At 41.8% G+C, this 16,479-nt stretch overlaps 1 protein-coding gene across 2 annotated transcripts in view; it reads right to left on the minus strand.

Moving 5' to 3' along the window:
* USP2 (ubiquitin specific peptidase 2) overlaps positions 1-16,479 on the minus strand; it is a 125,507-nt gene that overhangs the window by 37,291 nt on the left and 71,737 nt on the right. For both annotated transcript variants that reach the window (XM_075840089.1, XM_075840090.1), the window contains one exon: positions 694-804. In XM_075840089.1, the coding sequence (XP_075696204.1) occupies positions 694-804 (111 nt within the window). The remainder of the gene's footprint in view (positions 1-693; positions 805-16,479) is intronic.

Raw genomic sequence — 16,479 nt, forward strand, 5'->3', positions numbered from 1 at the left:
TGTTTTTTTTTAACCGTACTAACTATGTAACCAGTCCCTAACTTGGTTATTAACACTTTAGGGGGTGTGTGTGTGTATACATATATATATATGTAATACATTACCACTTCATGTGAATGTACCACAATAGATCTGACGTCTTGCTCATTAACCCCTAGGTGACATGCGCCGTACAGTTATGGCTTTTGTAGTTTGCGCCAAGAACGGTAAATGTAGAGGATTGAAATTGTGCGTGTACAGAAGAACTTTTTTGGTCAGTTTCTGAGTAGCTAAATGGAAAATTATATGGACACATTTTTAAGTTTTGGGTTAAAATCCTCTAAACTGTTCCGCCAGATTGGAGCCGCTGATACTTGGTGGCTCTCTTCTCTAGCTCATATAGTCGCACTCTTTGACATCCACAAGTCCCAATAGGGCACAGTCTTAGACAACCTAAGTGACTCCCCAGAAGAGAGAAGAAGGTGGAGATCTGGCAGCTAGAGAACAAGAGAGTGCAATGGAAACCTATGCGTGTTCTCATTCCCATTTATTTTCAGGGAGATTTACCATCACATTCTCCAGTTTAGTGTTTCGCTTTGATCCCGACTTCCAGAATTGTAATGTAAGATGCGATCAAGCTGATATGATCATTGAAGATAGACGTCAACAGGAATTTATAGACTGTAAAGTTTTTAGTTTTATCTTGCAACTTACGGCAAATGGTCCAAATCCTGAGTACAGGCTCTCGGTCTGACTGTTAGTCTGTTGACTTCATTATGTAGCCCATCCAGAAGAAACCTCAGGAACTCTTGCGCATCTTGCTGGCTGGAGAATGAAAAGATTTTAATAGTGAGACCTGCAATCATTTGTATCAAATTCGACAGATAATCCAATTACTGTACCATCACACGACTGCAGTATAGAGTACTTACCTACAATAAATTCTGTAACGGGTTTTAAAAAAAAACACCCTCCCTACCCTCGTACAGTACATAAAGATCACAATTACAGCAGGTGAAAGGTGTCATACTGTAGGATACTGTAGGATGACGAGCAGACCTACATGGATCCTCACCAAGTGCTCTGTCTTCATACTCTCTGTAACCACAGCAGGATCCAAAACCTTAATTTGCAGTCTGTACAATGGCACAAGTCCTTAGGGCCAGGTCTACCTATAGTAGACTTTTTCTGCCATGGATTTGCTGGTGAATCTACAGTAAAATAAGCATGTTACAAGGAGACTTTGCAATGTATAGGGTGAAATCCGATGCAAAGGATAAAAACTGGCTTTTCTGCAATAGAATGAGGAGGTGGCAGATTTGAAAGCCCACACCATGGTCTGATATCCATGCTAATTTTTCCACTACGTATGGATGGGTTATTAAAAATATCTACATGAATTTAAGTGTAAATTGCAGCAGATTTTTGCTGGACAATCCTCACCAAATATCTGCCACGTCTGAACGTAGTCTTATGGTTCTGTATTATGGAGTCTCATAATCTATGGCCCGCCATATGGTAACCTCTGTACCGAACCGCATTCTACCCTAGTAGCAATGTTTTTTTTAGAGAAGGTCTTTAACACGGCATGCGATGGAACATTCCAGGTTTCTGGGGTTTTTTTCCGCACAGATTCAGTATCATTTGCTAAAAAAAACCTCTCCAATGAAAAAAGTGGTGTCACATCGAGGTACAATTTGGGCCCATAGAAGTGTATACATCAGCCTTAACCCGTTAGTGACCGGCCCATAGTCTTTTTACGTCGGCCACTAACGGGCCTTATTCCGATGCCATAGACTTTTTACGTTGCGGCATCGGAATAAGTAAACAGAGCAGGGAGCCGTCAAATCTCCCTGCTCTCAGCTGCTAGAGGCAGCTGAGGGCTGGGGGCGTCCCTGCTCTGCTGGGTGAGATTGATATTAGTATTGATCTCACCCGTTTAACCCCTCAGATGCGGTGCTCAATAGCGAGCACCGCATCTGAGTGGTTTTGGAGGGAGGGAGCTCCCTCTCATCCCACTGACACCTGGCGATACGATCGCAGAGTGTCTGTGTCTCCCATGGCAGCCGGGGGCCTAATAAAGGCCCCCAGGTCTACCTGTAACGAATGCCTGCTAGATCATGCCGGAGGCATGACCTAGCAGATGCCTGTCCGTTTTAAACGGACAGGCAGTATACACTGCAATACAGAAGTATTGCAGTGTATTCTAATAGCGATCGGAGGATCGCATAGTGAAGTCCCCTAGTGGTACTAGTAAAAAAGTTTAAAAAAAAGTTTAATAAAGTCAATTAAAAAAAAAGTGAAAAAGAAAAATGAAAAACCCACTTTTTCCCCTTACAAACTGCTTTAGGCTGGGTTCACACGTGGCGGAATTGCTCTTGAATTCCGCTGCGGACGCTCCGCAGCGTTAATCCGCAGCGGAGCCGTTTCTCCATTGACTTCCACTTTAATTTAGCAGTGTTCGTTTAGACGTTGAGTAAAATTCCGCTGCGGAGCATAGGCTGCGGAGCGGAATTTGGTGTCCGCAGCATGCTCTTTCTGTTGCGGAGCAGTGGCGGACTGGTTGCGGACTCATGGCGGAAGTTCTCCATTGACTTCTAAATTCCGCAATGAAGTCTGCAGCTGTCATGCACATGTTATGTGCGCTGCGGATGCGTCTTGCTTTTTTAACATGACATTTCTTCATTCTGGCTGGACCTATGTATTTCTAGGTCTACAGCCAGACTGAGGAAGTCAATGGGGCTCCCGGAATTACGGGAGCGTTGCTAGGAGAAGTCAGTAAATAGTCACTGTCCAGGGTGCTGAAAGAGTTAAGCAGTAACTGTTTCTGCACCCTGGACAGTGACTACCGATCCCAATATACAGCTACCTGTAAAAAAATAGAAGTTCATACTTACCGAGAACTCCCTGCTTCCGTCTCCAGTCCGGCTTCCCAGTATGACGTTTCAGTCTAAGTGACGGCTGCAGCCAATCACAGGCTGCAGCGGTCACATGGACTGCCGCGTCATCCAGGGAGGTCGGGCTGGATGCCGAAAGAGGGACGCGTCACCAAGACAACGGCCGGTAAGTATGAAATTCGTTTACTTTCACTAGGGAAAGTGCTGTCCTTTCTCTCTATCCTGCACTGATAGAGAGAAGGGAAGCACTTTTCCCGCAGTCCGCAGCAGCTAGTCCGCATCAATTTACTGCACATTTTGGGCAGATCCGCAGCCGTAATCCGCAACCCGGATTAGGTGCGGCATTGATGCGGACAGTTGCGGAGGAATTCCGCCACGTGGGGGCATGCCCTTACTATTAAAAAAACAAAATAAAGTTAAAAAGTTACACATATTTGGTATCGCCGCGTCCGTAACGACCCCGACTATAAAGCTATTACATTACTTAACCCGCACGGTGAACGCCGTAAAAAACGAAATTAAAAAACGGCGGAAAAATTGCTGTTTTCTGTGAATCCTGACTTTAAAAAAAATGGGATTAAAAAGTGATCAAAAAGTCGCATCTACTCCAAAATGGTACCAATAAAAACTGGTCTTCCCGCAAAAAAAAAAGCCCTCATACAACTGCATCGGCGGAACAATAAAAACGTTACGGCTCTTCAAATATGGAGACCAAAAAAAATAACAATTTTGAAAGAAAGCGTTTTTACTGTGTAAAAGTAGTAAAACATACAAAAACTATACAAATTTGGTATCGTTGCAATCGTAACAACCCGCTGAATAAACTTATTGTGTTATTTATACCACACGGTAAACGGCGTAGATTTAGGACACAAAAAAGAGTGGCGAAATGTCAGATTTTTTTCTATTCCCCCCCCAAAAAAAGTTAATCAATAAATAATATGTACCTCAAAATGGTGCTATTAAAAAATACAACTTGTCCCGCAAAAAACAAGACCTTATACAGCTATGTCGGCGCAAAAATAAAAAAGTTATCGCTCTTGGAATGAGACGATGGAAAAACTTAAAAAATAGCTTGGTCATTAAGGTCTAAAATAGGCTGGTCATTAAAGGGTTAAAGAAGCACTGCAGCAATATTTTTTTTCTGCCTATATAGTGCAGCATAGGTTGCTATTAAAGAATAATGTAGAGGCTCCTGTATACGTCTTGTTTATACCCGTTTTAGTTGATGTGCCATTTATGGCTTGTTTGCCCTCTTGGTTCCTTCTTCCCCTCAGATATGGTTCCCCTAATGCAGCCTACATTTCCCATGATGCTTCTGGCTTTGCAGAGGGGGTGGAGTCTCATCACACTGCACTTGCTCGGAGTCCTATCTAATTGCAGCAAGTGATAGATCAGAGACATATAACTTCTGTCCCCAGCTGCAGAGTCTCAGTGTATTCTATGTGATGCAGCTTTAGTCTGTCTCCTGCTTGTGATAGGTTTCCACATGTCTGTTCTATAAGCATGAGACAATGAGCAGCATCTCATACAAATACACTGGACTCTGCACACAGCACACAGATAGTATAAACAGTTAGTGTGAGTCAGGGGGCTTATAACTCTACAGCTAATCATTGTATGGACTCCCCTATTATATCACTGCACTGCTGCTCCCTTAGATAGGGCAGAAATTCTCTCTTCAGCAGCAATATCATGAAGGGAACATACAAAGGAACAAGGAGGGTGGCGCTGGTTAGGGGGTGGCGGTGTCTAAGAGCTGCCAGGAGGGATTTGATAGGCGATGATGTAATCGTGTGGTTCACCGGAAGTCAGCCACACAGTAGAGACTGACCTATCTACACATGAGAGCATGGTCTATTCTGGTGGTCAGACTGAGATCACATGACACAGCTGCCCATAATAAAAGGGTTTAGAATACGTGGATGCAACGGATCTTGGAATAAACAAAAGACACTGCTAGAATATTGCTGGTGAGTTAGCATTATATGTGCAAAAATAAAAATAAACTGTTGGAGTGCTTTTAACGCCTTTACGACGTAGGACATACACTTATGTCATAGCCGAGTAGGGGGGGGGGGGGGGAGTATGGAGCGGGATCATGGCAGGCCATACTAGGCAGCCTGTCAGAAACACGATATACTGCAATACATTACTATTGCAGTATATAGTGCAAGCGATCAAACGATCGACAAAAAATGGTCAGTGTCAGGCTGCGCAAGCACACCCCTGTTGACAATGGGGATGTCAATTGTTGTTAATTCCTACATTTCCAAAAGGAATTTCAGAGGAATGGAATATTGCAGAATTCTAAGTAGAATTGCTTCCAAATAGTTTGAGGAATATAAATATTAACTAAAATACAGATCTCTTTAAGATTAAAGTATAGCTAAACGTTTCACAAACCTCTGACATGTCATAGTGATTGGATTGGTGGGAGTCCGAGCACTGAGACCCCCACCAATTGCTAGAACGAAGCAGCTGAAGCGCCCGTGTGAGCGCGCAGCTGCTTCGTGTCTGTACGGCTTTTTCCGGAAATAAATGTTTGTGTATGGACCCAATAGAAAGTCTATGAGCCCGTACTCCGATACATCCGCTTTACGGAAAACGCTGAACAGACAAGAAGAGGCTGAGCACTCACACGGGCGCTTCAGCTGCTTCATTCTAGCGATTGGTGGAGGTCTCAGTGCTCGGACTCCCACCAATCCAAACTTCTGAAATGTCACTATGATATGTCAGAAGTTTGTTAAATGTTTAGCTACACTTTAACACAGTTGCAGCCAATACAGACGTGTACAGGCAGTCAGTTTTGTTGCTAAATTGTGGCTATAGTCACTGCAGTGACCATTGCGATGAGTCACACATAATGCTTTCAGTTACAGTACACACAGATACGCAATGTAGCTATATGCTGCAATACATTAACCCCTTTACGATGAAGGACGGATATATCCGTCCTGTGCAGGAGTTCGTTCCCGCAAAAGGACGGATATATCCGTCCTCTGATCGCGTGGGTGCTGCCAGTGTGACCACGGGATCAGCGGCAGGAGCATGGCTGTTATACACAGCCTGGCAACTTCCGGAATCTAAGCGCGCTCCGATTCCGGCAGTTTAACCCATTAGATGCCGCTGTCAATAGCAACAGCGACATCTAATGTGTTTCACAGAGGGAGCTCCCTCTGTCACCCCATCGGCGCCCCCGCAAAGAAATCGGGTTTCCATGGCAGCCGGGGCCTAACAAAGGCACGCAGGTCTGCCTTCAGCAAATGCCTATAGATTGCCTGTCAGTTTTACACTGACAGGCAATAATGCTTTGGTATAGTAACAAATAAACAAGTTGACGGAAAAATAAACAAGTTACGTCTCTTGGAACGCGGCGATGCAAAAACAAGTAAGATTTTTCTAAAAGGGTTTTTATTGTGTAAACATAGGAAAACATATAAAACCTATACATATTTGGTATCCCCTTAATCGTGCCGACCCATAGAATAACGCTAACATGTTATTTACACTGCATAGTAAACGGCGTAAATTTATAACGCGAAAACCAATGCTGGAATAGCGGCTTATTTTCAATTCCCTCCTAAAATAAAGTTAATAAAAGTTAATTGATATATTATAAGCCTCTAAAAATGGTGCAATTACAAAATACAACTCGTCCCGCAAAAAACAGCCCTTATACGGCTATGTCGACTGAATAAAAAAATAATAATTACGACTCTTGGAATATGACCGTGAAAAAAAACTAAAAATAATCCTTGCTCATTAACACGGAAAATGACCTGGTCATTAAGGGGTTAATGGTTATGTATGTAAATTACTAATTTTTAAAACTTGTTATTTTTTTAGTATACATTGGTTCACATTTAATAAGACTGGTAAGACGTATTTTACGCCTGTTAAATTGAAGGGGGGGGGAGGTTGGCGTATTTGCGCTAAATGTATTATAAGGGGCACATCTCTTAACCCCTTAAGGACGCAGCCTAGTTTTGGCCTTAAAGGGAACCTGTCACCAGAATTTCACCTATTGAACTTCACTTATCCCTCACTGGCCGCTGCTGTCAAAAGTTCATTGCCATTATCTCCTCTCCTAAACTCCTCCCCCGACTGTAAATAACGGTCTGCAAACATTTTGCGCTTTTTATCGTAATAATCCGGCGTCCCTTTGTGCGCACACACCAGAAGATATCAATGCACAAGCGCAGGATTTTGTGCGCTGGGGGAAGGCAATGAGCTGTCAATCAAAAGTAAGGAGGCCGGGGAAGCACGGAAAGACTTGAGGAATGAAAATATGACTCTTTTCAAGAGAAGATCTGACTCTTTTCTGCTCATTAGCATACGGTGTGGGAACACTAAAACACTGAATACTAAAGCTACAGAGCCGACTAAGAAGACAATTATAGGTTATATAGAAATGATTTTTCACCCACTACCACCAGGTATTGCTGGTTTAATAGGTGAAATGCTGGTGACAGGTTCCCTTTAAGGCTCAGAGCCCATTTTTCAAATCTGACATATTTCACTTTATGTGGTAATAACGTCGGAATGCTTAAACCTATCCAAGCGATTCTGAGATTGTTTTCTTGTGACACATTAGGCTTCATGTTCGTGGTAAAATTTGGTCGATATATTCAGTGTTTATTTGTGAAAAATTGCAAAATTTAGAGAAAATTTACAAAAAATAGCATTTTTCAGAATTTAAATGCATCTGCTTGAAAAACAGACGGTTATACCACCCAAAATAGTTACTAGTTCACATTTCCCATATGTCTACTTTAGATTGGCATCGGTTTTTGAACATTATTTTATTTTTCTTGGACGTTACAAGGTTTAGAACATAAACAGCAATTTCTCATATTCTTAAGAAAATTTCAAAAGCCTTTTTTTGAAGGTACCAGTTCAGTTCTGAAGTGGATTTGAGGGGCCTATGTATTAGAAACCCCCATAAAACACCCCATTTGAAAAACTAGACCCCCTCAAAGTATTCAAAACAGCATATAGAAAGTTTTTTAACCCTTCAGGCATTTCACAGGAATTAAAGCAAAGTGGAAATGAAATTTGCAAATTTCATTTTTTCTGCTGAATTTCAATTTTATAAAAAATTTTTCTGTAACAGAGAAGGTTTTACCAGAGAAATACTACTAAATATGTATTGTCCAGATTCTGCAGTTTTTAGAAATGTCCCACATGTGCCTCTAGTGCGCTCGTGGACTAAAACACAAGCCCTAGAAGCAAAGAAGCACCTAGTGCATTTTGAGGCCTCTTTTTTATTAGAATATATTTTAGGCAGCATGCCAGGTTTGAAGAGGTGCTGAGGTATCAAAACAATGGAAACCCACCAGAAGTGACCCCATTTTGGAAATTACACCCCTCAAGGAATTCATTTATGGTTTTTGTTATCATTTTGACCGCACAGTTTTCTCACAGCACCTATTTGAATTGGGCTGTGAAATGAAAAAAATGATATTTTTTCCAATAAGATGTAATTTTTGATCAAAATTTCTTATTTTCACAAGGAACAACATACCCCATTTTGTTGCCCAATTTGTCCTTAGTGCGGCAATACCCCATTTGTGGTGATAAACGGCCGTTTGGGCCCATGGGAGGGCTCAGAAGGAAAGGACCACCATTTGGCCTACTGGGGATTTTCTGGTGCCAAGTCATGTATGCAGAAGCCCCTGAGGTACCAGTACAGTTGAAACACCCGAGAAGTGACCCCATTTTAAAAACTACACCCCTTAAGACATTCATCCTGAGGTGTAGTGAGCATTTTGACCCCACAGGTACTGTGTAAAAGATAATGCGCATCAGATGGTGCAGGGTGAGATTTGCAATTTTATATATATATATGGCATGTCAGTGTCCAATATATTGTGCCCAGCATGCGCCACCGGAGATATACACCACTTAAATTGTAATGTGGGTTCTCCTGGGTACGGCAATACCCTACATGTGGCTGTTATCAGCTGCCTGGGCATACGGCAGGGCTCAGAAGGGAAAGATGAGGGGGGTAAGCTGTGCGGAGTGCATCAGGGTAAATTAAAAATCAAGGGATGTATGATACATTTTAAAACAATCTTTTATACAGAGCCCTGGTTTTTCGGGACACGTTTCACATTGGTATATTGTGTCCTTCCTTATCCCCCTCTTATAGCAGACTCTGCACCTCTTTTGACTCTTTCCCTTTCCACCGGTTTGGGGAACTTCTCCTGGAAAGTGTTGCCCTGGTACGATGCGTGTGGCCTCGCTTCCAGAAGTACTGGGTGCCCCCCCTTCCTGGTCCCTAAAGATTAGATCTTGAAATTCCAGGAAAGTTCCCCTCTGGCCTGCACATCGACGTAGCACGTGCGCATTGTACAAAGCCATCTGTATGAGGTGCCCGGCCAGCTTCTTATACCACACCGCATGGCGCTGTAGGGCTTCAGGACTTGATTTGACAAGTCCATCCCTCCCATGTACCTATTGTAGTCCAGGATGCAGTCTGGTTTGGGGGTGGCCTTTCCTTCATATATCCTAAATCTGTAGGTATACCCTGATGCACTCTCACACAGCTTATACATCTTCACGCCATACCTTGCCCTCTTACCCGGCAGGTACTGGCGGAATTGAACCCTCCCTTTAAAATGTACCAGGGACTCATCAATAGAAATACACTTCTCGGGGGTGTATGCTTGGGAAAACCGGGCACTGAAACGGTCTAATAGGGGTCTCTGTTTATACAAACGGTCAAAACTGGGGCCATCTCGGGGTGGGCACGGCTCATTATCAGTATAATGTAAGAAGCGAAGTATTGCCTGATTTATTTATTTTTTTAGGTTCCAGTTCAGTTCTGAAGTTGCTTTGAGGGGCCCATATATTAGAAACCCCTATCAAACACCCCATTTTAGAAACTAGACCCCTCAAAGTATTCACAACAGCATTTAGAAAGTTTATGAACCCTTTAGGTGTTTCACAGAAATTTAGAGCAAAGTAGAGGTGAAATTTACTTTTTATTTTTTGTCAGAAAATCCTCTTTATACCATTTTTTTTATAACACAAAAGGATTTATCAGAGAAACGCAACTTAATACGTATTGCCCAGATTCTGCAGTTTTGAGAAATATCCCACATGTGGCCATAGTGCGGTAATGGACTGAAGCACCGGCCTCCGAAGCAAAGGAGCCCCTAGTGGATTATGAGACCTCTTTTTTATTAGGCACCATGTCCGGTTTGAAGAGGTCTTGTGGTGCCAAAACATTGGAAACCCCCCAAAAGTGACCCCAATTTGGAAACTAGACCCCTTGAGGAATCCATTGTAGTTTTCTTGGGGTGCATGCGGCTTTTTGATCAGTTTTTATTCTATTTTTAAGTGGCGCGGTGACTAAAAAACAGCAATTCTACTATTGTTTTTTTATTCTATTTTTTTTACAGCGTTCACCGTGCGCTATAAATGACATATTCACTTTATTCTGCGGGGCGATACGATTACGGCGATACCAGATGTTTATAGTTTTTTTTATGTCTTATGGCGTTTGCACAATAAAATACGTTTTGTAAACAATCATTCACTTTTTGTGTTACCTTATTCTAAGAGCCAGAACTTTTTTATTTTTCCATCAATAAAGCCGTGCGAGGACTTATTTTTTGCGTAACGAACTGTAGTTTCGATCAGGACCATTTTTAGGTACATGTGACTTTTTGATCTCTTTTTATTCCATTTTTTGGGAGGTGAAGTGACCAAACAATTGTGATTGTGGTACGGTTTATTATTATTTTTTTTTTACGGCGTTCACCGTGCGGGATAAATAACAAAATAAATTTGTAGTTCAGGCCGTTACGGACGCGGCGATACCAATTATGTATAGTTTGTTTGTTTATATATTTTTATTAATAATAAAGGACTGATAAGGGAAAAGGGGGGATTTTTACTTTTAATACTTTTATTTTCTTATTTTTACACAACTTTTTTTAACTTTTTTTTTACTTTATTACTTTGTCCCACTAGGGGACTTGAGGGCAGGAGGCCCTGATCGCTATTCTAATACACTGCACTACATACGTAGTGCAGTGTATTAGAGCTGTCAGCTACTCACTGACAGCAAGCATAGTGGGTCCTGACGTTGTCAGGACCCACTAGGCTTCCGTCTATGGCATAGCCGGACGCCATTGTTTGGTGTCCGGTTGCCATAGTCACCATCGCCGGCCGCTATCGTGTAGCAGGCCGGCGATGGCGGATTAACCCCTAAGAAGCCGCGATCGCTATTGAACGCGGCTTCTGAGGGGTTAATCGGCGGGGGAGCTCCGCGATCGGTCCCGGCACATTGAGCAGTGATAGTCTGCTGTCGGAAACAGCAGCTATCACAGCTCATGAACGCGCCCCGCGCGAACGGCGCCGTGTTTACTCCATGACATACTATTATGTCATGGAGCGCGAACGATGCACTTACCATGACATAATAGTATGTCCTGGAGCGTTAAGGGGTTAAAAAACCTGGCTCATTTTCACCTCTTATTCAGGCACAAAATCTTTCTTATGTTTGCAGATTAGCTCCATTTCTCCTATACTTCAATGAATAAATTTGATCTAAACGACGTCTCCTGGGAATCTATTTCCTTCACCATTCATGCATAGTTTTATATGAACTGAACTACAAGTATAGGGAGAAATACCAAAATAAGTGTATTAGGGAACTGTTATGCATGGAACTTACTGATATTTTGTTTGCTTACTTATAAGAATGAATCTACATGTGAGTGCACGGGGCTGTTTATGTGATACATTTTGAGCAGCCTTGTTAGTTGTAAGTGCAATAAGAAAAAATATGAGCAATAACACATTCACAGGCTTCAAACTGGATTATATGTATACCACATTAAAATGATATAACAATGCTGACAATGGGCAGGGCTACTGCAATTCTTCTAGAAAGCACTTGAGTAATAATGGGTTATGACGTAAAACAATCTTACCTTGTAATAATAATAATAATAATAATGCAGTTAGTTACTATTATGCAGTAACTGAGTCATTGTATTCTTTAGTTTGTAATCAAAAACAGAAATAAAGTAACAAAATTAGTTGAACATAAAACACAAGGTTAAAAGATAAACCTACTAAGGCCTTGTTCACATCTGTGTTGGAGGCTCTGCTGCGCTATTGTCTCCAGTAAAATAATGGACACCTCTAATAAAGTCAATGGGTTCCGTTGGCTACCGGCGTCCTTACTCCCTTGTTCTGCTCCTCTGATGGAGCAGAATAACGGAGCACACTCACATAGGTGTGAACGAAGCCTGAAGTGTATAGAAGATACTGTGTACGGTTATAGCCTATGCTATGTGTATTATAACAGGATTGTCATGTATATTTTCTATATAGTTTACTTGTAGTTAGAGTAACTCAAACATGGGTAGAAATGCCAATAAAAGAGAAAATACGCCTTGGTCGCGTATAGCTGGCCTATTTTATTTTGCTGACATCATAGACCCGTGATCGAGAACTCTTTTACCATTTTCAAAGTTGCAAACTAAGTATAGCCTGTCCGCTAACGCGTACTTCGGCTATCTACAGATTACCCATTTTGCCAACTCTCTTCCTGCAGATTATAGTTTCTCTGAACCTACGTCCTTTGAAATTCTCTGCAAAACTACCACCTCCACTAGTGGTCTAATCTCTGAGATTTACAATATTCTCTCCTCTCCAGGTGGGCGTATGGCTGCCAAACCTGGCTATATGGTTAAGTGCGAGACCTACCTAAGTAGGGAACTCCCCCTGTCGCTGTGGCAAATGATCTGGTTTCAAGCTGCAAAGTCATGTCTTTGTGCTTCCTATAAAGAGAACCAGTATAAGATTCTGATGCATTGGTATCATACTCCGGATTTTCTCCATCGTATCTACCCTCACGTTTCAGACAGGTGTTGGAGATGCTGCAGCGACAGCGAGACGCTTCCTCATATCTTCTGGGATTGGCGATTACTTCGTCCCTTCTGGAGGGAGGTCAATGGTTTAGTTCATATACTATTGGGTGTCCGACTTCCTCTGACAGCTATGACTTTTCTCCTCAATGTACCGCCGAAAGGATTACGGAAAGTAGGCTCCCGATTGCTATTACATGTGCTTACTGCCGCTAAATGTCTCATAGCGGCTCATTGGAAAAGAACTAGCCCTCCTATTTGGACAGATTTGCATACTAGAATTAGAGCGGTGAGAAGAATGGAGTCCTTGACAGCCTCCTTGAACAATCAATTGGATGGTTTTCATGCTGTCTGGTCACCATGGGATATGTATGATTCGTCTAGACCACCATGGCGTTGCATATTGCCTGTACTAGTCTCCTTTTATGTACCCATGTAAGACTAGGATATCTCTTTGCTTCCTTCCTTGTTGTGGCAGTCTATTGTCTTGTTATATATGTTTTAGGTGTTCGCTGTTTTTTGTAGACAGAGTATACCTAGATAGTAGGGTAATATGTGGAGTTTACGCTCCCTCACAACATGTTCTTCACTGGGAGTTTCTGCAACATTATCGGTTTTTCTTATTGAACCCATTGTAGACTATACACTATGTTGGATTTAACCCTGTCGTACCTTCATTCCATTGTTGTTTTGACTTATACTCTGTACTATGGTGATATAAGTACCTATTAAAGAGAACTGTTGTACTTCTTTACGGACCTGAACAGCGCCGTTTTCCTCATACCAGCGCTGTTTTTTTTTTTACTGGACCGACCCACTGTTGTGTTCACTCCCTATATGCTAATTTGCTGTAGTTAGCCAACAGTGTCTGAACTATCCTCAAGCTGCCTTGCGCTGATTGGTCAGCATCAGAGGCTGGGAAGCTAGCCACACCCCGTTGGCTATATACAGCAAATTAGTATACAAGTAGCCAACACAACAATGGGCCATATCTCTGGAACGGGCGTGGGGGAGGGCGGGTTTAGAAAAAGAATAGCGCTGGAATCAGGGAGACATGCTTGTATCAATAGCAATCACTATAATAAATACATGATCCATATAACGAATGTCAGTTTTCTCTCCTGTTCAGGCTCAATAAGCTTCATCCTCCACTGTGTGTCTGAGATATTTATTCTAATCGTCCCTAGAAATGTTCTGTAGTGCTATAGGACATTCCAGGTTAACTATGTGGAGGAGAGACACAGACACATCATACCGTGGTGGAAGACAAGAGAGAGAACGCTGCAGTATGGTTGGTCCGACATGTCCTCTAGGACTACAAGACAAGACATTGCCATAGGCATCCAGCAGAGGACAGATTGAGTTTGAAAAAGAAAACAGATGTGATCTATATTTACTATTTGTTCATTATAGTAGTTCCTATTGATACAAGCCACGTTAACAGAATTCCAATCTTCCCTGAAGTATTCATAGTAGGGATGTCACGATACCAGAATTTGGACTTCGATACCGATACTTTGTGTAGTATTGCGATACCAAAACGATACTTTGTGTAGTATTGCGATACCAAAACGATACTTTGCTAACAGTAATAAAAAAATAAAAAATAAAAAGTTCTTCCGTTTTCTGATGTGAAGCACGTGGTGTGATGATGAATTTTGAATGTGCGTCACATTAATAGTAATTAACCCCATCATGTTTCTCAGTCATAATGGGTTAATGTGTGAGGTACATGATGGGGTTAATTACTATTAATGTGAAGAACATGGTGGTTAAATTCATCGCACCTCGCGCCTCACATTAATAAGTGAAAGAAAGCAGTTTTTATTTTATTTTTTTACAGAGTACAAATCATAAATGATGCAAAAAAATAGTTGTGCAGGTTATTACGGCCGCGCCAATACTGAATATGTGTATGTTTTATGTATTGAGACTTATGTTAATGTTTATTGTAAAAAAAGGTGTATGTGTTTTTATTTTATTTAACCCCTTAATGACCAGCCTATTTTGGACCTTAATGACCAAGCTATTTTTTACGTTTTTCAATCGTCGCATTCCAAGAGCTATAACTCTTTCATTTTTGCGTTGACATAGCTGTATAAGGTCTTGTTTTTTGCGGGACAAGTTGTATTTTTCAATAGCACCATTTTGAGGTACATATTATTTATTGATTAACTTTTATTAACTTTTTTTTGGGGGGTGGGAATAGAAAAAAAATCTGAAACTTCGCCACTTTTTCACGTCCTAAATCTACGCCGTTTACCGTGTGGTATAAATAACACAATAACTTTATTCAGCGGGTAGTTACGATTGCAACGATTCCAAATTTGTATGTTTTACTACTTTTACACAGTAAAAACACTTTTTTTTCTAAATTATTTGTTTTTGTGTCTCCATATTTGAAGAGCCGTAACGCTTTTATTTTTTCGCCGATGCGGTTGTATGAGAGCTTTATTTTTTGCGACACGTCTTGTAGTTTTTATTGGTACCATTTTGGAGTAGATGCGACTTTTTGATCACTTTTTATCACATTTTTTTAAAGTCAGTATTCACAGAAAACAGCAATTTTTCCATAGTTTTTTATTAATTTTTTTACGGCGTTCACCGTGCGGGTTAAATAATGTCATAGATTTATAGTTGGGGTCGTTACGGACGCGGCGATACCAAATATGTGTAACTTTTTAACTTTATTTTGTTTTTTTAATAGTAAAGCATTTTGTAAGGGGAAAAGCTGGGTTTTTCATTTTTTTTTTTTAATTAACTTTATTCAACTTTTTTTTAAACTTTTTTACTAGTCCCATTAGGACTAGTCCCATTAGGACTAGTCCCATTAGGACTAGTCCCATTAGGACTAGTCCCATTAGTCCGATTCTGTATTACTTTTGTATTGCAGTGTATTATGCCTGTCCGTTTAAAACGGACAGGCATCTGCTAGGTCATGCCAGAGGCATGACCTAGCAGGCATACACTACAGGCAGACCCGGCTGCCATCGCAGACACAGACACTCGGCGATCGTATCGCCGGGTGTCGGTGGGGGAGAGAGGGAGCTCCCTCCCTCTCTCCAAAACCACCCAGATGCGGTGCTCGCTATTGAGCACCGCATCCGAGGGGTTAAACGTGTGAGATCGATACTAATATCGATCTCACACGGCAGAGCAGGGACACTTCCAGCCCTCAGCTGCCTCTAGCAGCTAAGAGCAGGGAGATTTGACAGCTCCCTGCTCTGTAAACTTATTCCGAAGCCGCGGCGTAAAAAGTCTATGGCATCGGAATAAGGCCAGTTAGTGACCGACGTAGAAACACGATGGGCCGGTCACTAACGGGTTAACATTACTTTATGTTTTTACTTTATTTTTAAACTTTAACGTACTGGCATATATTTATATGCTAGTACATTATCCTGTGTATGGATAGTACACAGGCAGTTGTTGGAACATACCTAAGCATGCCCTAACAGGAAATATGGTCAGACAGCCCTGGGGTCCTTCAATGGACCCTGGGCTGTCTGCCCATATATGGTATGTCCCTCAGTCGTGTCACAGGGATTCCTGTGATGCGATCCAAGGGGCATCCCCCTTCCCATTTTCCCCTGAATGCTGCAGTCAAATTTGATCGCAGCATTCTGGGCAATAGCGGCGGAGATGAGAGGTTTCTCTGATCTCCGCTGTTATAGAGCGGGGCTACGGCTCTGTAATACAGCCATTGTCCCGCT

This window comes from Rhinoderma darwinii, chromosome 10 (genome assembly GCF_050947455.1).
Source record: "Rhinoderma darwinii isolate aRhiDar2 chromosome 10, aRhiDar2.hap1, whole genome shotgun sequence".
In the NCBI taxonomy this organism is placed as follows: Eukaryota; Metazoa; Chordata; class Amphibia; order Anura; family Rhinodermatidae; genus Rhinoderma; species Rhinoderma darwinii.